This window comes from Balaenoptera musculus, chromosome 13, assembly GCF_009873245.2.
Source record: "Balaenoptera musculus isolate JJ_BM4_2016_0621 chromosome 13, mBalMus1.pri.v3, whole genome shotgun sequence".
Classification (NCBI taxonomy): Eukaryota; Metazoa; Chordata; class Mammalia; order Artiodactyla; family Balaenopteridae; genus Balaenoptera; species Balaenoptera musculus.
In genome coordinates this window covers 64,737,977-64,761,397 of record NC_045797.1, presented here as the reverse complement: position 1 = coordinate 64,761,397, position 23,421 = coordinate 64,737,977, and the positions used below count along the sequence as shown (strand labels likewise).

At 34.9% G+C, this 23,421-nt stretch overlaps 1 protein-coding gene and 1 long non-coding RNA gene across 4 annotated transcripts in view; one reads left to right on the top strand and one right to left on the bottom strand.

Annotated features, from left to right (window-relative positions):
* The window catches only part of SPAST (spastin), a 53,581-nt gene extending 41,315 nt beyond the window's left edge, over nucleotides 1-12,266 (top strand). The window contains exons 13-17 of one of the 3 annotated variants that reach the window (XM_036872446.1): nucleotides 2,083-2,125; nucleotides 3,366-3,445; nucleotides 5,020-5,090; nucleotides 6,427-6,467; nucleotides 10,848-12,266. In XM_036872446.1, coding sequence (XP_036728341.1) covers nucleotides 2,083-2,125; nucleotides 3,366-3,445; nucleotides 5,020-5,090; nucleotides 6,427-6,467; nucleotides 10,848-10,970 — 358 coding nt within the window. In that variant the 3' untranslated portion in view covers nucleotides 10,971-12,266. The remainder of the gene's footprint in view (nucleotides 1-2,082; nucleotides 2,126-3,365; nucleotides 3,446-5,019; nucleotides 5,091-6,426; nucleotides 6,468-10,847) is intronic. The other 2 variants (XM_036872447.1, XM_036872448.1) reach the window with 2 other exon arrangements.
* Nucleotides 10-23,320, bottom strand: LOC118905721. Its single transcript, XR_005022332.1, has 3 exons — nucleotides 23,247-23,320; nucleotides 22,358-22,476; nucleotides 10-1,633 (listed from the first exon to the last, which is right to left on the bottom strand). It is a non-coding gene; the product is annotated as an uncharacterized LOC118905721 (long non-coding RNA).
* Nucleotides 23,321-23,421: the final 101 nt, after the last annotated feature.

The following is a 23,421-nucleotide window of genomic DNA, read 5'->3' as shown; positions in this document are numbered from 1 at the left end:
GTAGGGCGATTTATGTAGAAATGCACACGTTTATTACAGATGTATTTACTTATGTGTTCATCTGACATATTTCTTGTTTCCTTCTCTCTCAATTTTAAGACTAAATTCATTATTTTCCTCTCTATATCCATCTTCTGGTCTCTTGTTACCAACTGAAGATTTTGAGGACAGGGCCAGCATGACATCAGGAAAACTATTTTTAACATTATGGTTTTAGGGAAATTACTTATTTCTTCTGGGTTGGATTAAAGTATCTTAAAACTCCAGAACTGATTTTTACCCTCTTTTACTGGGCTTCATGAGAAGCTGATAAAGCACAGCTCATGGGAGCCATATGCTCTCTTCTCGTGTGTTTGATCAAATTTATTCCCTTTCTACTGGGAGGACAGTTTGACTCAGCATAAAATTCTTGGATCTCCCGTTCTTTTCCTGAGGAATTTATAACATTGCCCCATTGTTTCTAGGATTGGATGTTGCAGTGTGAAAGTCTGAAGCCAGCCTGCTTTTATTCACATTTATGGGTTAATCCAGTAGGGTTAGTGTCTAATCTCCTTTCTAATACTACTACTACTATTTTTGTAGCCTTTGTTTCTGTGGTGGTTTTTGTTTTCTTTTTTATTGCTTTCCTGATCTCTGCAATCCCATTTTTCATCTTCTGTTGTCTACTTCTTTGAGCCTTTGTATGTCATTTCCTTGAGGCTTTATATCTCACTGAGCTCTTATTTCATAGGAGCCTTTATTTTTAATCAAATTATTTTATTTCTTGGAAAGATATTTGGTCACAATTTGAATTTGCTTTATGGCAAAATCCTCTTGTGCATGTTCTTCATTTTATCTATTTTATGTTTACTGTATTCTTTCCCCTCTTTTTTTGGCACTGTTTTTTAAAATCAGTCCTATGCTTTTGTCTGTTTTGCTTGTTAATTTTATTTGAATAAGGGGAGTTTTCTTGGAAAACCTAATTTGGAAGGATATTGTACAAGAGCTAGAAAAGAAAGATAGCAAGCATGTATCTTGAGTTGTCCTATGAATACCCTGGACTGGTGGGCAGTCTCCCTGACTCACAACAAAGCCCTACCTGATAAAGAAGTATACGTGTATATAAATAAGCGATTGGGTTGATTTAGTCTTCTTCAACTGAAAAAGATTGGTCATTGCAAAACAGCTTGTCATCTTGCCAGACTGATTGATGTCTTCTTACAAAGATGATGTATCTTTGAGTTTCTTTGTTCAGCCTCATCTTCCTTGCCATTCCCTTGCTACTGACTAGGGTCACATGATCTGCAGAGCCAGTCCTCACATGTTTGTTTAAATATGGGGAGGTTAGTTTTATTATCCCTCAGAGTGTGCTGTCTCTGTTTCCTCTGGAAAACTCTGCTCTGACAGCCATGTTTAAAATTTGCAGTGGCAGGTGCTGTCTGTATTCACCTTTGTCAGTGTAATTTTCACTGCCCTAGGCAGCCCTTCTTCATACATTTTAGTTCTGTAAATGTTATGTAGTTTGTTGATGATGGAGTTTACATTTCTGTTTCTGTTGTCCTTGTTGGTTTTAGTTGTTTTCAGTTTCAAGAAGACAGCAGAGATCTGTTTCTTCAACTTATTATATCAGATATTTTGTTTTAAAGTGTTACTGCTGTTAAAAAAATACAAATACATAAATGGTTAATTTAATTCTGACAATATTGAATTAAGGATTTTTAAACATTAACTAGAATCTTTTTTTAAACTTTTTATTGGAGTATATTTGATTTACAATTTTGTGTTAGTTTCAGGTGTACAGCAAAGTAAATCAGTTATACATATACATATATCCACTCTTTTTTAGATTATTTTCCCATATAGGTCATGACAGAGTATTGGGTAGTGTTACCTGTGCTATGCAGTAGGTCCTTATTAGGTATCTATTTTATATATTTAACTAGAATGTTTTAAAAGAGTAACTTTTACACTGATAACTACTAAAATGTATTCAAATGCCTTGAGCATTATATTTAAAGCTTTATTCTTGTTATGTGCTACTTGAACTGAATTATCTGTAAATTCAAAACTGTATTTCTGAGATTGCTTGAATCCTTTTTTTAGGCGTTTCACCAAACGGGTATATGTGTCTTTGCCAAATGAGGAGGTATGTATCTGTGTTTGAATTTTTTTTAAGGCAGAAACAAGAACTACCATCTTGACAGTATTAAGTCTTCCAGTGTATGGTACAGCTGCATTGGAAAAGTTTGGCGGTTTCTTAAAAAGATAAACAGAAAACTTACTGTAAGACCCCAAAATTTCATTCCTAAGAATCTACCCAAGAGAAATGAAAACATATGTCTACACAGACATGTACAAGAATTTTTATAACAGCATTATAAATAATAGCCAAGAACTACAGAGAATCTAAAATAGTCTTCAGGCTTCCCTGGTGGCCTGAATCCACCTGCCAGTGAAGGGGACACAGGTTCGAGCCCTGGTCTGGGAAGATCCCACATGCTGCAGAGCAACTAAGTAGACCCCATGCTCCGCAACAAGAGAAGCCACCGCAATGAGAAGCCCACGCACCGCAACAAAGAATAGCCCCTGCTCACCGCAACTAGAGAAGGCCCACGCGCAGCAACGAAGACCCAACACAGCCAAAAATAAATAAATAAATAATTTTAAAAAAATCCTTTAAAAAAAAAAGTCATCAGTTGGTGAAAGGATATACAAATGTGGTATATCCATTTAATGGAATACTGTTTAGCAATAAAAGGAATGAGCTACTTAAACATACCATAATATGGATGAACCTCAAAAACATTATACTAAGTAAAGATGCCAGATGCAAAAGATTACCTATCATATGATTACATTTTTATGAAATGTCTAGAAAAGGCTCATTTCTAGAAACAATGTAGATAGTGATTAGGTAAGGCTGTGGGTGGAAGTCGGGATTAACTGCAAACAGGCACAAGTGAACTTTTTCGGGTGATAGAAATGTTCTAAAATTTGATTATGGTGATGGTTGCACAATTCTAAACTTATTAAAAGTCATTGAATTATACACTTCAAAAGGGTGAGATTCCATGTTACATGAATTCATATCTCTATAAAACTTTTTTTTTTAATTGTGGTTGTCTAGCTCAGACCCTTAGCATCCTTGGTATTAACAGCAGCTACTTTCTTAGTGTTTTATTTGGATTGTTTTTAACTCTTTCAGGAACTCTCAAAAAATTGTTATTTTAACAGATATATGTGTGAGGCTCTAAGAGGTAGAGTGGTATAAGATCATTGTATAAGATCATTCAGCTCCTAAATGAGAGTTGGGATTTGAACCTGACTCCTGGATATTTTATTAAGCCAATTCTTAGGACTGATAATTCTTTAATATTTCTTTTCAGACACGACTACTTTTATTAAAAAATCTATTATGTAAACAAGGAAGCCCATTGACCCAAAAAGAACTAGCACAACTTGCTAGGTGAGTAATTTGATTTGGTCTATCTTGCAGCTTTTTTTTTTTTAAGAATTCTTTTTCTGTTTTCTTTAAAGTAAGCTCATGTATGAAATGAGTAATTTATCTATCAGAAAACTTCTTATTGTTTCATTCTCTACTTCCTTTACCTTCTCTCATCTCATTTTCTTATATATATGGTGTCTAAATTTTAGTCTGTAGATCCTCTAGAAGACATGACCTAAACAGCTAATGATGGTAGTATATATTCTTTTTATAAATTTATTAAAACTTACAAGTGGTATTAATTTTTAATAAATTTATTTTATTTATTTTTGGCTGTGTTGGGTCTTCGTTGCTGCGCGTGGGCTTTCTCTAGTTTTGGTGAGCGGGGGCTACTCTTCGTTGTGGTGCGTGGGCTTCTCATTGCGGTGGCTTCTCTTGTTGCGGAGCACGGGCTCTAGGCGCGCGGGCTTCAGTAGTTGTGGCTCATGTGCTCTAGAGCGCAGGCTCAGTAGTTGAGGCTCACAGGCTTAGTTGCTCCGTGGCATGTGGGATCTTCCTGGACCAGGGCTCGAACCTGTGTTGCCTGCATTGGCAGGCAGGTTCTTAACCACTGCACCACCAGGGAAGCCCTGAAGTAATTTTTAAAATGTAAAACATCTCATATCTGCCTACACCAACACATATTTTCACTTAAACTTGTTCTTTTGCTTACACATAATTTTTTTAAACTTTGACTTCTTCAGCTTTTTTTTTATGAGTGGTGTATTAAGTAGAAACTGAATATAGGAGATACACTCATGAATTTTAGTCATTGAAAAAAATCTCATAAAGTAATTTAAAATGTTCAACAAGAATGTGAATAGCTAGTTATGTTGTTAAAAACTCTGAGTTCCCAGATACCTATGAAAAAATAACAAATTCAGTACTTGGAAATACTGAGATCCTTCTTTGAATTCCAATCAAATATTCTGCTAATAATGTTTACGCAGGTATTTAACATAGTACATGATAAGTAAATGCTTTTTTTCCTGTTTTATTTTCCTCTTCCTCTTTGCCTCCCTAGTTCTTAGTTCCCTTTGATAGTGTCTTGGCTGCCCAGGATCTCCACTGTGGCATCCCATTCAGGTGTGCCTCCTTTTGCCAATGTCTTCTATCCCAGACCCTTCCTTCATCCTGTCTGTCCTACATTTAAAGAAATCTTCCTTGATTGGCCCTCATTTCATCAAGGCAGTTCTCTTTGTCAAGATAAAGACTCATTAACTTATAGAGAAGTAATTGTGGTTATATGTCAGTTGGCCAGCAATGGCTTATAGATGTTACCTTTCCAGGGCACATATTTACAATTTAATGGAGCCTCCTGGAGATATACTATACTTTAATCTAAACGAATGGTTCTAATAATGAAAATTTGAGGCATTATAAGGAACCAGTCGGCTGTTTGTTTTTAGCAAGTAGGCCTTCCTCTGCCCTTAAAATCAAGTCACATAGCTGTCTGCTTGATAACAAAGGCAAGCTAGGTTTTACCCTCTTATTATGTGGAGATTTAAATCTGCAAAGGTGAAAATAAGTTGCTCTTTCTTCTTTCCCATTCTCAGAATGACCGATGGATACTCAGGAAGTGATCTAACAGCTTTGGCAAAAGATGCAGCACTGGGTCCTATCCGAGGTAGGAATACAAAAGCTTGAAACATTTACAACTGTTTATTAGACCACTTCAGAAGTTTAAGAAGTCCCTATTGAGAGTATTTTTTATTAGTAAGAAAGCAGTAAAACTGTATCAGTGAAAAACTTGATTAAAACTTGATACAAAGTTTCTAGACTTAGGGTCAACAGACCTTTCTGAAAATAGTTTTACACTCACGGGCTGCATATGCTCTCTGTTGCATATTCTTCTCACTCTTCTTCTGACTCCTCCTGCTCATCCTCCTCTTTTTTTTTTTTCAACAACAACAAAAAGCTGTGAAACCATTCTTAGCTCACAGACCATACAAAGAGTCCGTGGATCGGTGGACCATGAGCCCTGTTCTAGACAGCAGGTTTCGCTTCTTGATAGTAGGTTAGCAGCAGAAAACTCAAGAAAATGAGAACTTTTTAAAGCAAGTGGAAAAGAATAATAAAGGGAAGATTTTCTTATCTATTTTTTGGTTCTTTTCATTTCAGTATTCTAGTATTACTTGAAATTAATGTGTGTAAGGAAACATATAAATAGAAGTTTTTACTTTTATCATTATATGTTATCTTTTGAAAAATTGCAGCAAAGTATATCATTCATTGCTCTGTTTTGATTCAAGGTAATTTGTTGACTCTGAAATACCACATCTACCATTTTTAGGTTATGTTAGATTAAACTCACTGCGATAATCACTTTAGAGTAGATGTTCTCAGCTACTCTTCCACAGGCAGCATGGGCAGTGGATGGGTGATGCTCTCAGGTATGCACTCAGATTACTGGCTATGGTGGTAAAGTTTAACATGGAACATGCAACTTCCAGAACGTATCTCTAACAGTGAAACAGCGTACTGATTAAGAGCTGCTGCTTTAGAGAATAATAAATGTAACCTTGAGAATATAGTTTGAAACTCTGGGTAAAGCATTTTAGTCAAGCTTTCTTTCTGCAGGAGGCATGAAATCTTGTTCAGATATTGGACTCAGAATCAGTAGCTAATGTATAAATCATGTGTATTTTTTAGAATATTTTAGCTGTTATTCTGAAACAAAGTTGTTGGCTTAAAACAACGAATGCCTTTTGTAAAGAACAAGTTGCATTATTTTAAGTTTACTATGAAATTTGTAGAATCTGTTGTTCTTGAGCAATATATAAAGAAATTGAATGCCTTCCTAAGAAGGAATATTATTCTAAGCATTTATAAATTGTATGGGCTCTTAATGTGTGTCTCTTTGAATATAATGATTTATATTGAACATATACTTTTAGATTATTGTACTTCATTAGTTTAAACTTGGAAATCTTTTTTTTGTAAGTGACTTTTATATTTTACAGAACTGAAACCAGAACAAGTGAAGAATATGTCTGCCAGTGAGGTATATACTATTTTACAATTATCTTTTTTTTGTTCTGGTCCTCTAGATTGTAAAACATATCTTTTGTCTGGATTTTTCTAGTTTATCTGATTAGAAACTAGAAAAAATTAATTTTGCTTCATTTCAAAATATGGAGGGGGGACTGTCCAACTAGTCTCTTATGGTGTCCTTTGGTAATACACAATAAATATACATAATCATTAAGTCATTTTCTGTCAAATCATATTAAATACTAAACAGAACAAAATTATAGGCAACTTGAGGATTTTATACATTATGAATATAGCTTGTAACAGGTTAACCCCTTGATGTTCTGTTTTGTTAGTTTTTCAATAATGTTTATGTCTTCGTTCTTATAAAAGCAATACAGTTTCCATTGTAATGTAATTCATTACATTTAAAAAATATGGGAGGTCCCCTTATGAGATGCTGAAGCATTTCTTTTGAAAAAAATTGCCAGCAAAATATAGAATTGGATATGCAAAATGATCATAACTATGTAACCAGCCAGTTTAAATCAGATTTGAATTATGTAACTTATGTCTCAGAGCTCAGATAGCACCTGAAACATTACTAACCAAAGAGACTTCATTCTTGGAACAGAAGAGAGAATGGAACTCCAGTGGAGTCCAAATGTGAACTGAAAACAAAACAAACAAAAAACACCAATAAAAAACCCCAGAGGCATGGGCTGGAGGCTGGTGGCTGGCTAGGGGATCTGCACATTACGTTGCAGAGAGTCCTGTCCAAGTATTAACAGTGAACTCTTAACATAGAGAATAAATGTACTTGAGTATGAGTACATTTTGGCAGTCTTTTTTCTTCAAGCTTCCAAGTAAATTTGAGGTTGTCTTCAGGCATCTTGTGCATGGTGCTTAACCAACTACATTACTAAGAAAGCCTTCAAACTTCTTGCAACCACCTTTTTCCATTTCAGCAGGCTAGTTTACCTGGAGTGTGTTTGACGTGAATGAAGCTTAGGAATAGAGAATTCCACATGTCATATACTTTGGTGTTTAGCTACTATTACCTTAAAAAATCATGTTTAAAGTATAAGTTTCAGGTCCCTTTTATCTGATTCATAATTTTGAGTCCACATTTTTCTAATTTTTAAAAATATATTAGTACTGTCTTGAGGTTTTTTTTTTAATAGTTTAGGTATAATTTATTTACAGTATCCCATCAATATATTATTTTTTTAAATGTTCTTATACTCATAGCATAAGCCTAATAGTACTTTTCTACCCAGAAAGTAAGCATTGTGCATGAATTATTTATTTTCCACACACCACTCTCCCTACCTTGGACTCAGGACAGGTAAACTTGATATTTCATATATGTACTCTGGCCCCCTAGATTAAAGTTGAGGAAAGGCCCATTGTGTGACATTTTAGGCCTCTGTCTTTGTCCCTTGGACAGACCATATACTAAAATTAAAACTACTGAATGAATTACAAAAAATAACATTACTGGTACCTTTTGTGACCATTCCACTAATTATGTGTAGTCAGGTTACAGTGTTACAGTTTTTGGTTCTACTGTATACTTTCATTCAGTTTAAGTTTATTTTGAACCTAATGATTTTAGTATTAATAATTTGATAATAGCTTTTAGTCATTAGTCCTGGCTTATGAGTTAATATTTATAAAGCACTTAAAAAAGTCTGGCAATAGTGAATACTGTATAGGTATCCATTAAATAATTTTAAAATACATAAATACTAAATAATGGCAATTTATTATAGAGATCAAGGAAATCCATTCTATTTTCTTATTTATGAGATGACAGAAAAACACAAGTAGTTTGGTTTTAAAATTGTGTACTAGAATTTTTTTCAGCCATTCTTTGGTACAATTTTAATAACTGTTATCAGGTGCTGGTATATATGCAGAAATTTAGATGAGATATACCTAATTTGCCTTTTATCGTTTATAAGAATAGAAACTCAAATAATTGTGTTGGAATTCTGTGTTTTTAAAAGGTAGTGCTGAAAATCATTGGTTATAAATTCAGAGTATAATGTACTTTGTTTATAAAGCCCAGTTTGTATCCAGTTCAACTTTATTAGTTCTTTTATTATTTTGTTTTGATAAGACTTCTTTGCTATTTATTTTTCCCTGTTTACTGAACTAGCTACTGGTTGATTTTTCCTGTTATATACATTAGTCTCTTACTAACTTTAAAATATCATATTTTCTATGTAACTTTTAAAGGTTACTTTCCATTTACAGTTATTACAAAATATTGGCTATATTCCCCGTGTTGTACAATACATCCTTGAGCCTATCTTACACCCGATAGTTTGTACCTCCCACTCCCCTACGCCTACATTGCCCCTCTCGCCCTCTCCCTGCTGGTAACCACTAGTTTGTTCTCTATATCTGAGTCTGCTTCTTTTTTGTTATATTCACTAGTTTGTTGTATCTTTTGAATTCCACATATAAGTGATATCATACAGTATTTGTCTTTCTCTGTCTCACTTAGTTCTCTTAGCATAATATCCTCCAAGTCCATACATGTTGCTGCAAATGGCAAAATATTGTTCTTTTTTATGACTGAGTAGTATTCCATTGTGTGTATATATGTGTGTGCATATATATATATCTATTTTATATATATATATACATACACACACACACACCACATCTTTATCCATTCATCTGTTGATGGACACCTAGGTTGCTTCCATATCTTGGCAATTGTAAATAATGCTGCTATGAACATTGGGGTGCATGTATCTTTTTTTTTTTTTTTTTTTTTTTAAATTATTTATTTATTTATTTATTTATTTATGGCTGTGTTGAGTCTTCGTTTCTGTGCGAGGGCTTTCTCTAGTTGTGGCAAGCGGGGGCCACACTTCATCGCGGTGTGCGGACCTCTCTTGTTGCGGAGCACAGGCTCCAGACGCGCAGGCTCAGTAATTGTGGCTCACGGGCCCAGTTGCTCCGCGGCATGTGGGATCTTCCCAGACCAGGGCTCGAACCCATGTCCCCTGCATTGGCAGGCAGACTCTCAACCACTGCGCCACCAGGGAAGCCCGGTGCATGTATCTTATCAAATTAGTGTTTTTGTTTTTTTCAGATATATACCCAGGTGTGGAATTGCTGGGTCATATGGTAGTTCTATTTTTAGTTTTTTGAGAAACCTCCATACTGTTTTTCACAGTGAAATACACACACACACACACCCTGAACTATGAACATAAATTAGAATTTTCATCAAAAGCTTTTGAAACCTTAATCTTTATAACAGATATTCAGGAGTATCATAGATAATACTCACATTACATTCATCATTCTTCTAAATGTGGGGCTTTAGGAAGAGCCAGTGTGTGTTTTACAGTTAAATAAGGAGCAAATAGGGGTCATGCAGTGATTGTGGTAACAATATATCCTTTTTCATTTTGACAAATTTTTCAGATTAGGCTACAAGTTACAAGTGTAGTTGATTTTCTTAATTTGTGCTATGTTGATATTAGAGAGGATGTGAAGTAGTTAGATTGGGTTTTATAAGAGTAATAAAAAGAATAATATAGATAAATATCAGTTGTTGAAGTTTGTCTCCAGTTCTTCTTTAACTTCTTATTTGGGAGCAAAATATACATATGATAATACATAAGTGATAATTTTTAATACCGGTCATCTTGTGCCAAACTCCATTTTGCCTTTTGAAAATCCTTAGGTAAAAATTAGGTATTTATTAACTCAGTACTGTTTTATTTTACTTTCTTGAAGCCAATTAAAAATCTCAGAAAATAAGACCAAATTGACATAAAAATGTATTATAAGCAATACTAATATTAGAAAATTTCAGACATAAGCCTCCTCCATGTTGTAGTTAAAGAGCAATATTTCCTTCAAAGTCCGGTGTACATCTTGTAAACTCCTCTTTCCTTTCTGATAAACCTGGCATGAATTTAGGTAGAGTGTGTTTGTGGTGAGTGAGACTTGAGAGTGCAAAATTCCATGAAACTATACGCAGAAAAAAAACTGGAAGGAGATAAGCCGAATAGTGGTTGTATATCTGAACGGTGGAATTGTGAGTGATTCTTTTTTCTGATTGTCTATATTTTGTCAAATTTTCTGTAATGAGTATGTTTTGTTTTTATAATGGGAAAATATTGTGATTTAAAATGTTAATACCTAGGAGCTAAAACGTGAAATGAAAGTATATTGGTATAGCATTTTGGTAGGATTTCTTATATAGCAAACTTGCCTAATACAGAATAATATATAAAATAAGATGATTGGCATGATTTTCTAAGAATACATCTCTATATATTTTAAGATTAATAAACAACAGCATCATTACTTTTATCCGTCATTGGGTTAACTATTGCATATATGTTCACCTATCGTCATGTGTGTTTTTTTAATCTAGATGAGAAATATTCGATTATCTGACTTCACCGAATCCTTAAAAAAGATAAAACGCAGCGTGAGTCCTCAAACCTTAGAAGCATACATACGTTGGAACAAGGATTTTGGAGATACTACTGTTTAAGCCTGCAGAACGTTTTACTTTCCAAGAGAGAAACATACCATCTTCTATGAATAGTTATCTGCTACAGAAACTCAGCCTAAGTTTACAGGACTTTTCAGAGTCTTACAATTATTTGTGCACCCCAGAAGATGAACCGTAAAATAAATTTAAATAAAGTATACAATGCAAATTGAGTATTTTGTTTAAGGCCTTCTTGCCTTGATGGTCACAGATATCCCGATGGGCACTGTAAGTTAGAGCAGAACAAAAACTGATTCTGGTCTTCTTTACCAATATAATCATAATGTAAATAATAATTTGTATATTATGTTGCAGATGAAAGTATTCCAGAGACAGTGAATGGTAGAAGACACAAGAGCCTTTGGTTGTAGAGCCTTTGGTTGTTTGTCTTCTGACATCTTTTCTTAAAATAGTAATTTTTCCTATTTCCTTTCCTACTGTTGTCTTTACTACACTATGGGTGATTGGAATGCCAAACACTGTTTCTTTTTTTTTTCTTTTTACAAATTGTGTGCCAAATGAAACTTTTTCCTATGTAACAGTAGTAGGAAAAAAGTATTTTGAAGGTTTTTTTCTTCTTCATAAATCTACAGACATTAAACAATGCGTCCTTTTCACTTTTTATTTTTCTATTACCTTTCTACCAAACAATTTAGAAAGCAATATGATAGCAACAAAACAAATCTAGTGAAATGGAGAAGGAGAAATTTTGAAGTTTTCAGACACTCTGTCATACAACATGTAGATCAATCCTCCTGTGACCTGCGGTATTTTTTTTCTAATATATTTGTCAGAAATCTATTGTAGACTGTTAACTTATTCCTAATGGAATTTATTTTCTGTTAGAATTCTAATATTTAAGAAAGCCAATTTTAACTGCTGTAAAAGTGGTTTCTGTGCAAGAGAAGGGAAGTACTAGGAGCTAAGACATTTCTAATTTATTGCTTATTACTTTCTTACTATTTATAGGATAATTACAAGCCAGTGGATTTACCATGTTTTATTCTTAATAATTATTAATCCCTCCAATGAAACTTTAACAAAAATTACTGAATTTTTATACATTGCATACATTTTATAGGTTTCTTGTGCTCACTTTGTTAACTAAAAAGTTTTAGTCTGTTAATCTGCCTTTTGTTCCCCAAAAATGTACAGTAATTCTGTTTCTTGTTTGTATAAGTATGCCTGGGTTTTTATTACAAAAATGTCATTGTAGGAAGTAGAGACTCATATCATGGCCTTTTAAATATTGTAATAAAGGCAAATAGATATTTGCCCTTAGTTTACTGGTTAAAAGTTTGTTTATAGAAATTTTCTTTGGTGCTTTTATGTAAAATGTCATGGGTGAAAATAATAATTTTATAGTACTAACAAATATTTTTCATTTAGGAAAAATATCTTTGGTTTAGAGAGAATATATTTAAGTTAAAAACTTGCCCCCACTAGATAAGAATTTTATAATGAAGACATACATTCTTCTTAACTTTACTCTTTCTCATCTTAAAGATTTATCTAAATATAGAAGATGTATGATTTCTTAAGATCATGTGCTGTTTGTAACCATAACTTATATCATGTTCTTCTAATCATAGAACTCCCTGGATAATAAAAATGAGGGTTGAGATAAATAGAAAAAAAATTTTTTAAGGTAGAACCATACATATTTTTAGGTCATGAGTAGTATCTTTCTAAGGTCTCAAACACTAAACCATCCATTATAAAATACTGATAATGACAGATGATGAAGTATACATGATGACAAGAATTAGGAACATCCCAAATTAAAACATTTTCAATAAAGCTCATAAAATTTCATTTTTTCTTTTCATTTAGAAAAAGATTAACATTATTGATACTTGGATAACTGGTCAATCGTATTAAAAGTCTGTGTGTTTTAAACTCAACTTTTAAAATATAAACTCCTTTAAAAGTATCATAAAATTATCTGCAGTAATTGAATGTAGCTCACTTTTTATTGGGAAAGGTTTCAGATAACAAAGACTTCAAATGTTATATAAAAGTCAAATTAATATTGTCATAAACACTGAGTCAGAATTATATTACTGTATGAATATCCATCCGTGTATGGAAGTTACTTTAATTTCCTGATGAGGTCTAAAATTGAGCTTAGTGCTACAGAACTATTTTCTTTGACTTAACTGTGACCAAGTTTTATTTTAAGCTGTGTTTCTCTCATGGAAGGGCCATAAACATAGAATAATTATATAGTAGGATGTGTAAGGGATTGGTTTGGTCTTTTTCAATAAAGATAGAAGTTGCTGAGGTTTCCCGAATTAGTATTAGGCTTAGATTGTGACCTTGTAGATTTTGCACTGAGCTCTGTGCCATGTTATTTCGTAAAAGGTAATGTTTAAACATTAAACGTTAGTGTGCTGTTCATGTTAATATGGCAGAGTTTCGTAAAGTAAATTAAAACTTACTGATGTACTGAACTTTGAGCCAAGGGAAAGAATCAATACTATCTTTCCAGATATCTTAAGGGTAAAAGCTTATTCTAAGACAGTCTGCCAATTGAGGTTATTAGATTTCCGACTTGCAAATACACTTTGTGCTTGGGAAGAATTGGAGGAAAATCAGATACTAGAATTCTAATTTAAGTAAATATACAGCAGTCTTTGTTTATAGTGTAAAATTCATTATATTTTGTACAAAAACTAATTCTTTTGGTAGAATGAACCATTTACAGTTTGTTTTTGGACTCTGAGTCAGAGGGTTTTCCTTTAAATGCCTGTCTCAGTTTTACTCTGGTCTTTTGTACTTTTCTTCAGAAGAAATGAATTAAAAGGTTCAGCTGCATAAGTGGGTTTTTATCCTAATGGATTGGAAATAAATTATAAACTTTATTTTGCTTTTAATTTTTTTATTTGAAACTTTTTGAGATTTCAGAGGTTGCAGTCTGGTATTGAAGGAATAGCTTTTATTGGACTGATTCTCTTGCCAATAAAAATATAAAGTCTGAACAAAGTATAAAAAGCTGTGATTAGAAGACTCTAGAAAGCAATCAAAAACAGGCAAAAAGAGCACAAAATCATATACTAGAAGAGATCCACATTAACTAGCTTTTACCATGAGGGCAATTTCCAGCTTGTGCAGTGTGCTTGGAAATAGAATTCAAGCAGAATGTGACAGTCTTGCTGGCCTGAGGAGTCATTTGGGGCTTCTAGAACAGCTTGAAATTAGGAGGGAAATTTTGAAAAGGAGAGAGCTTCAGAGATCTAATCCCCCAAATCTGCTTGCAGATTCTTTTCAAATGCTTGATGGATTCCAGATTGTACCTGTGCAGTGTGATATTCAAAGGAACCCAGCAGAAAGCAATAGTTGAAGTCCAAGGAACTGAGTAGCAGTAACAACGGCTGGGCGAATACAGGGCGAGTAAGAGGGGTTTAGTAAACACTTCTGGTTTCCCATTGAAACCCAAGACGGGCCATGGCTTAGGAGGAAGGACAACATCCCAGAACTAAGGGCTGTACTTTAGGACTCTGGGCAAAATGGGAAGAAACTCACTGAAACAAAGCTTAATATCAGGCTTTCACAGCATCAAGGTTATACATTAGTAAGTTAACAGCTAGCTAAAATAAAACATTGTTTAGAAGAAAACAAAATCCAGAGTCTTTACAACATGTCATTCACAAAGTGCAGTACAAAATAAACCTTAAGCGTACAAAGAAAAATTATATATGATCCGTAATCAACAGAAAATATATAGAAGCAGATACACAGATGACCCTATGTTGGAGTTAACAAAATTATTTTTTAACAGCTTTAAAATACATTTAAAAATTTACAGGGGAAAAATGGTGGATCAATAGATTGGGATTCTTGGCAAAGAAATAGAAACTGAAAACCAAATGGAAAGTCTGGTGATTAAAAATTAGAATCTGAAATGAAAAATATAGTGTCTAAATTTAAATATTCACTGGATGGGCTTAACAGTAAACTGGACAAGCAGAGGAAGAAAAGTGGAAGACAGCCAGTACAATTATCAAACTGAAGCACAGAGAAAAAAAGAAACAGCAGAGATTTGAGACCTGTGGGACAGTATCAGTCTAATGTACAGGTACTTTTGAGGTCCAGAGGAGAGGAGAGGAAGAGAATGGGGCAAGAGAAATATTTGAAGCAGTAATGCCTGAAATTTTCTCAAAATTGTTGGAAAACATCAACTTACAGGTCCAAGAAGTTCAGTGAATTCCAAGCAGAATAAATGCAACAAAGATCACATCTGGGTGCATAGTATTGCAAAACACACACACATGCACAAAACCAAACCAAATCAAAAAAATCTCAAAAGCAGCCAGAGAGGGGAAATGACATTACACTTGAATAAACAGTAAAAGTGGTGGCTAACTTCATCAGAAACAATGGAATCCAGGAAATGATGGAATGACGTTCTTAAAGTGCAAAAATCATACACTACTATATAAAAAACAGATAAGGCCCTACTGTGTAGCACAGGGAACTATATTCAATATCTTGTAATAAAATGGAAAAGAATCTGGAAAATTTTATATATATATATATATATGAGAATCACTTTGCTGTATACCTGAAACTAATACAACATTGGAAATCAAGTGTACATCAAAAAAATAATAAAGTGCAAAAATTAACAAAAGTTAACCTAAAATTCTATGTCTACTTAGAATGTTCAAAATAGTACGACAAAATAAAAGCTATTCCAGGTGTACAAAACCTAAGAGAATTTGTTGTTAGCAGACTGACATTATAGGAAATGCTTTAAGAAATTCTTTAGGCTGACAGTAATCCTCCATAGGAATCTGTATCTCCAGGAAGGAATTAAGAACTTTGCAAATGATATATATGTCAGTAAATACAAAAGATAATTTTTTCTTAATTTCTCTGAATATCTATTTGTTGTTTTAAAAAAATTTACAGTGTGGTATTTATAATGTATGTAGAAGTAAAGTAGATGACAAAGATAGCACAAAGGGTGGGAGAGGGCAGTAAATGGAATTATGTTGAAATAAGGTTATTATATTGTACATAAAGTTGTATAGTATTAAAGTAAGGTAGACTAATGAGGATGCATATTATAATCTCTCACCCAGCAAAGGGAACAAGAGTATGGGGCAAAGTCCAGAGGAAACCAAGCACCAGCTTCCAAGAGTCCTCTCCCAGCGGAATTACATAGGATGCACTTAATTCCTCCAGCATCAAGTTATGACAACATGGGTGAAGATGTTAGGCCTAACTGTGTTAGGCACAGTGAACCACTCTCAGGGAATGGTGGGAACCCTCCCCCAAATCCAAGTTCCCAGATGCCAACCAAACTTGCAATCAGGCCTTTCAAAAGATAGCAATCTCAGCCCAGCTATGCTAGCTTCTCTTCCACACAGTGGTTCAGGGCAGGTTTTGCAGTGGGGAGAAGGGACACATGGTGGCCCAAAGTGGGGTGTCATAGACCAAGTGGGGTGAGGAGGGTGTCTACAATAATGGGCAGCTTAGTATGGGGTACTGGGGACAGAGTAAGGAAGTTATTCATATGCACTGGGGCAACCTGGAATGAGGAATAAGTTCTCAAGAATAGAGAGGTGTGTATTGGGAAAAGGTGTCAGCAAAGATGACAAACTGCTTACATGCAGGAGACCTAATCAGACAAGTCAATATATTAACCATAGTGGAGCCATATTTCTGTCGGAGAAAGGAGTTATGAATACAAAAAAAATGAAACCTGTGGGGTTGGGCTGGAATTGGATTTAAGAGTATGAATTCATGATTTAAGATATATAAAAATAGATGAAGAAATGTAGATGTAAATATATTTATATTTGTGTACACATATTCCCCAGTTCTTTGCACTGAGAAGGCCTTGGAGTAGTTACACCCCAAAAGCAATGCGCACACATACTACTCCTGTCTTCTAAATTCTCTACTGTCTTAGTCTGTTCAAGCTGCCACATTTTTAGGTGTTTTTTAAAAGCAGCATCCCCCTTCTTGCTATCAAAATCTTAGTCTGCTTGAGCTGCCATAACAAAAATATCATAGACTGCATGACTTCAATGACAGATATTTATTTTCACAGTTCTGGAGGGTAGGAAATCCAAGATCAAGGTGCCGACCAATTTTGTTTCTGGTGAGAGCTCTCACTGGCTTGTAAATGGCTGTGTCCTCAGTGACAGAGAGAGAGCAGGCTCTCTGGTGTCTCTTCTTATGAGGACACTAATCCTATCTTGAGGGTCCCACCCTCATGACCTCATCTAATCCTAATTATCTCCGAAGGACCCCATGTCCAAATACCATCACGTTGTGGCAGTAGGGTTTCAATATACGAATTTTAAGGGGACACAAACATTCGGTGCATAATATCCACTAAAGGAACCAGGGCTCCTTGGTGAAATGGCCAACTCCAGGTTTAGGGCAGAGAAAATACAGGATAACCCAGAATATCTTGTGCCAGAAATGAAGAAAGTGCTTAAAGAAGGATGAGGATGAATTATTGATTAGAGGGGCTCCCACTGGACAATTTTGAGCATCTAAAGTGATTGTAGTAATGGATTATAACCCATGAGGTAAAATAAGAAACCATGAGCCAATGTGAACATATACATAAACACAAGAATAAATTGAAAGTGTGATTAAGTATGAATACATTCACATAGTTTCAAAGTACAGTTTTCACTGTGGAAAAACTTGATACCACCTTAATCTAGTGATGAAAGTTATTACTGGGCCAAATTTCACATAATAGGGTCAATGAGAAAAATGCAGTACTACTTCTGTGATATTCCTGTCAAAGATTCACAACCTGAATCTATTCCAGGAGCATTCTACAAAATAACTGGAATCTTCAAAATAACTGGCAAATTCGTGAAAGTCAAGTGAAAAACTGAAGAACTGTTCCAGGCTGAAGGAGATAAAATAGAATGACAACTAAATTGCAACTTGTGATTTAGAACTGGTTCCTTCTGCTATAAAATACCTTATTGGAACAACTGACAAAACTTGAATGGAGTCTAAGGGTTAGATGACAGTAATGTGTCATTGTTAATTTTCTGATTTTGATGGCTGTTACTGTGGTTACATAGAAGTATGTCCTTGTTTGCAGGGAATACACACTAACATGTTTGGGGGTGATGGGGCAGCAGGTCAACGACTTAACCTTAACATTTCAAGGAAAACAAAGTTATTTGCACTGTAGTTAAAACTCTTCTGCAACTTTCTCATTGTTTCAAAATCTTTTCAAATAATGTTTGGAGAGGAATTCCCTGGCAGTTCAGTGGTTAGAACTCTGCGCTCTCACTGCCGAGGGCCTGGGTTCAATCCTTAGGGAACTAAAAAAAAAAAATAGACCTCAGGAAACTTCCAAACATCATCATCATCATCATCATTTTTGCCGCAAATCGCACGGCTTGTGGGATCTTAGTTTCCCGACCAGGGATGAACCCAGGCCCCCTGCAGTGGAAGCATGGAGTCCTAACCACTGGACTGCCAGGGAATTCCCTTTCATTTTTATTTAGTTTACAATTTTGAATCTTTGGTCAATCTTCCCTTAAAAGATGCTGAAATTAAATGGTATATTTTCTACTTTTATTTTTAAACTTTTATTACACAGCTGAGTTATTTAAATCTTTTCTACTCTGCTGACATAAAACATTTTACCCTTTCTGAGGAACAAACAATTGAATTATTTGGTACAGATCTGTAGTCCAGGACATTAAGTATCTAACAAAATCCTGAGTTCTGTAGCAATTTTTTTTGCCTGTCTCCCTGAAGTTTAGGAAAAAGATTTTCCTAAACTCCTGGGTTTTGACTCTAGATTAGAGTTTTCATTTAACTTCTATAAATCTGACTTCTGGTCTAGTAAGTTTACAATGTGATTTTGATTTTCCTGAGAAAACCCTGAAGAAAAGGTATGTCACTTAGAAGGTCAGGGACAGCTGAAGAGAAAGAGCAAAATGCCAGGAGGGTAGGTTTCAGAAGGTTGCAAAATCTTTCAGAGAGACTGCCTTGGAGTTAGAATTTTCTTTTGAAGGCTCAGCATACCAATTAACAAAGCTGACTGTTCACCGGTGTTCTGTCTTCTCAGTTTAAAAAATTGATTTTATGTCAAAAGTTCTCGTAATTGTTATTCTATGTTGATTTTTTTCTAATTTACCAATGAAAATGCAAGACTTTGGATTGTAAGTAATTTTACATAAGGGGCAGAAGTTCTTCTAGGAGGAGGTGGAGACTTTGACATAGGTAATTTGCAAGAAAGGGAGGCCATGGTGGTTGATCAACAATGTGTATTTTGTTAGTGTCACAGATTCTCCAGCCAAGCAGGATGACTAGGAAGAGTCTGTACAATCAACAGTCACAATCTCTACAGATCACTAATCCCAGAATATGGGCTAATCAAAGTGATCTTTTTTTGACAAACTGACAGGACAGTGTTCTCATGAAGGTTCTGCAGGATACCTAAGGCAAAGTTTGATCAATCACTTTTTCAACAATTGATCACCAATCCAATGGGACTTCCAATTGTTAGGGCTTAGGGCTGGCTTGTACTGAAGACTTACCAGGTTTATACTTCCATCTGTTTCCTATGGAACACTCCCTTATACATTAAAAATAGATAAAACAATAAAATATAAACAAAACACATGAAACAAGACTTCGTAATACAAACAATAGCAAAAGCAACAAGAAAGAGTAAGCAGGTTAACGGCAAAAATATATTCAAAACAAAATAAAACGTCTAATAACTTCATACAAAGATCTGGGCCTAATTGTAGAATACACCTCCAAACTAAAAGGTCTAATTATTCAACACAAGAACCTATGTCTGTGGTTCTATTCCTAGTTTGTTGTTTTTTCTGGTAGGGGTGTTAGATTTGTCAAATGTTTTCTGCATCTATTGAGATGATTGTGTGGCATTCGCCCTTTATTAATATGGTGTATTGCATTGTTAATTCTCATATGTTGAACCTGCTTTGCATTCCTGTGAATTCCCACTCACTCATTCATGGTGTATGATTCTTTTTATATTTTGGTGGATTCATTTTGCTATTATTCTGTTGAGGTTTTTTTGCATCTACGTTCATATGGGATGTTGGTCTGTAGTTTTCTTGTGATGTTTTTGTTTAGTTTTGGTATCAGGGTAATTCTGGCTTCATAGAATGAGTAGAGAAGTGTTCCTTTCTCTTCTATTTTTGGGGAACAGTTTGTCAATGATTGGTGCTAATCCTTCTTTAAATGTTTGGTAGACTTCATCAATGAAGCCATCTTTGCCTGGGCTTTTTGTGGAATTTTTTTTTTAATTATAAGTTCAATTGCTTGTTTATGTCTAATCAGATTTTCTATTTCTTCTTGAGTCGTTTTCAGTAGTCTGTGTCTTTATAGAAATTAGTCCATTTCATTTAGGTTATCTAATTTGTTGGTATATAACTGTTTATAATACTCCCTATGATCCTTATTTCTGTAAGATCAATAGTAATGTCCCCCCTTTCTTTCTTGATTTTAGTAATTTTTATAATTATTATTTTTTAAACTTTAATTAATTAATTTATTTTGGCTGCACTGGGTCTTAGTTTTGGCATGCATGCGGGATCTAGTTCCCCGACCAGGGATCGAACCCAGGCCCCCTGCATTGGGAGTGCAGTCTTACCCACTGGACCACCAGGGAAGTCCCGATTTTAGTAATTTGAATCTTTTTTTTCTTGGTCTAGGTAAAGCTTTGTCAATTCTGTTGAAAATTTCAAAGAATCAATTTTTGGTTTTGTTTTCTCTTTTTTAAAAATTAATTAATTAATTAATTAATTATTTTGCCATGCAGCTTGCAGGATCTTAGTTCCCTGAGCCCCTGCAGTGAAAGCACAGAGTCCTAACCACTGTAACCACTGGACCGCCAGGGAATTCCCTCTCTATTGTTTTTCTATTCTCTATTTCATTTATTTCCTCTCCAAGCTTTATTTCCTTCTTTTTAATTTTTTGGCCACACCACGCAGCACAAAGGACCTTAGCTCCCTGAGCAGGGATCAAACCCGTGCCTCCTGCAGTGGAAGCGCAGAGTCTTAACTACTGGACCACCAGGGAAGTCCTTTTATTTCCTTCTTTTTGCTTGCTTTAAGTTTAGTTTGCTCTTCTTTTTCTAGTTTCTTAAGATGGAAGGTTAGGTTATTGATTTCAGATCCTTCTTTTTTTAATACACACATTTACAGCTATACATTTCCCTCTAAGGACTGCTTTTGCTGTATCCAATAAGTTTTGGTATGTTGAGTTTTAATTTTCATTCATCTCAACGTATTTTCTAAGTTCTCTTGTGATTTCTTCTTTGATCCATTGACTAAGAGTATGTTTTTAAAATTTCCACCAGATGGGAGCATCCCAAATTTCCTTCTGTTATGGATTTCTAATTTCATTCCAGTATATTTGGAGAACATACTTGCTATGATTTTAATCCCTTTAAATTTACTGAAAATTATTTTATGGCCTAACAAATGTTCTGTCCTTGGAATGCTCCATATATACCAGAGAAGAATGTGTATTATGCTGTTGTTGGACAGTGTATTCTAGACATATGTTAGGTCTAATAGGTATATAATGTTGTTCAAGTCTTCTGTTTCATTGTTGATCTTCTGTCTAGTTGTTTCCTATGATTTTATATCAATTACTCAATTCCCTGTATTAGATTTTTTTCTTCTTAAAATAGCTTGAGAGATTTCTTTTTGCTAACTCTAAACCCTGTTATACTCATCAATAAGGAATTAGTTAAATATACTGATATTAAGGCACATGCCTATGATTGAATTCTCTAAGGTCACTAAAACTATATTCTAGAAAATTAAGACACGGGAAAAAACTCACAGTACATCCTTACATGAAGTAGGCAGACTATAAATAATATGTACTGTTTGATTCCAGTTTTGTTAAAATAAACAAGACTGGAAAGAAACTTCAAGAATCAAGAATGGGGACTTCCCTGGTGGCATGGTGGTTAAGACTCTGCACTCCCAATGCAGGGGGCCCGGGTTGGATCCCTGGTCAGGGAACTAGATCCCACATGCAAGCCGCAACTAAGAGTTCGCATGCCACAACTAAGGAGCCCACCTGCTGCAACTAAGACCTGGCACAACCAAATAAATAAATATTAAAAAAAAAAAAGAATTGAGAATGATTTGCTCAGGGTAAATGAAGCAATAATGTTCTAACTTGCCTTCTTGATTCTAATCCTGTCCAGGAGTAGCAAGTACTGAGTAGTTGGTAAGGCTTTAAAACTACGGTGTACAGAATTCCAGGTCCACCTTTGACTAGGTGTGTGACCTTGGCACACAACTTTCCAAGCAGAGGCTAACAATAGTACCTATATCAAAGGGCTGTTATGAGGATTAAATGAGGTGATACACTAAGTTCTTAGTAACAATACTTACCACATAAGTGCTTAATAAATGTTAGCTATTATCTTCCATCTACAGTTCATTCTCCATACCACAGCCAAAAAGTAGATGGTCACTCCGTTATTAAAACCGTCCACTGGCTTCCGGTCTCACTTAGAAAGAAAAACAACCAAGCTCTTTACCCCTAATTAGAAATTCCGACTTGATCTGGCCCCTGTTTATCACTTAGACCTTCTCTTCGTTTCTTCCCCTCAAGCACAACTCTCCAGACATACTACCTTCTTTCTGATCTTAAAACACCCTTGCTTGTTTTACTTAGGTATTTGCATTACTTATTCTGCCTAGAAAAAACTTCACAGAAAGTCTTGCCATTTGGAAGTCAAATTTAATCTTCTTAGAGAAGTTTTCTCTGACTACCTCTCTAAATTAGCGACCCAGTTACTCTCTATACCATTACCCTATTTTCCAAATGGCACTACTTATCGATATATTTTAAAAATTTCCTTCTCCTACTTGTTTTGTCTCTTCTTACCAGAATATCATTTTCATCAGTACCTGACACACACGTACTCCATATTCAATTTCTGTCGAATGAATTATATTTCGATGTGTTTTATTTTCCCTTTGTAAAATAAAATTAATCTTATAGAATTTAAGTAGTATTTTAGGAAGCACAACACAGTAGTCCGTCATTAGTCGGCCTGAGTTCAAATTCAGCTACTACCGCAAACTAGATGTACGTCTCTGGGCAAATTTCTTAATCCTGTTTCCTCACTTGAAAAATGGGAATATAATCTATTTCGTAAGGTATTGCAAAAATTAAATAACACAACATAGGTAAAAGCGCTTCAGGACTCAATGAAACTTTTCTAACATTACAAAGAAACCCTAATTGCTCCTTGACAAAGACCTCAGCGCGTACCTCTACACCCAGACCTCGGCCGGGGCTGAAGAGTCGCTCTAGCCGCCACCTTCGCCTCTATAGAACGCAGGGGCAGCCGGGAAGGGGGAGCGGGACCATGAGGCCGGTGCACGCACTTCCGCCCCCGCGTCGCTCACAGCCAATCGGCCTCTGATGCCCAACCCCCTTCCGCTCT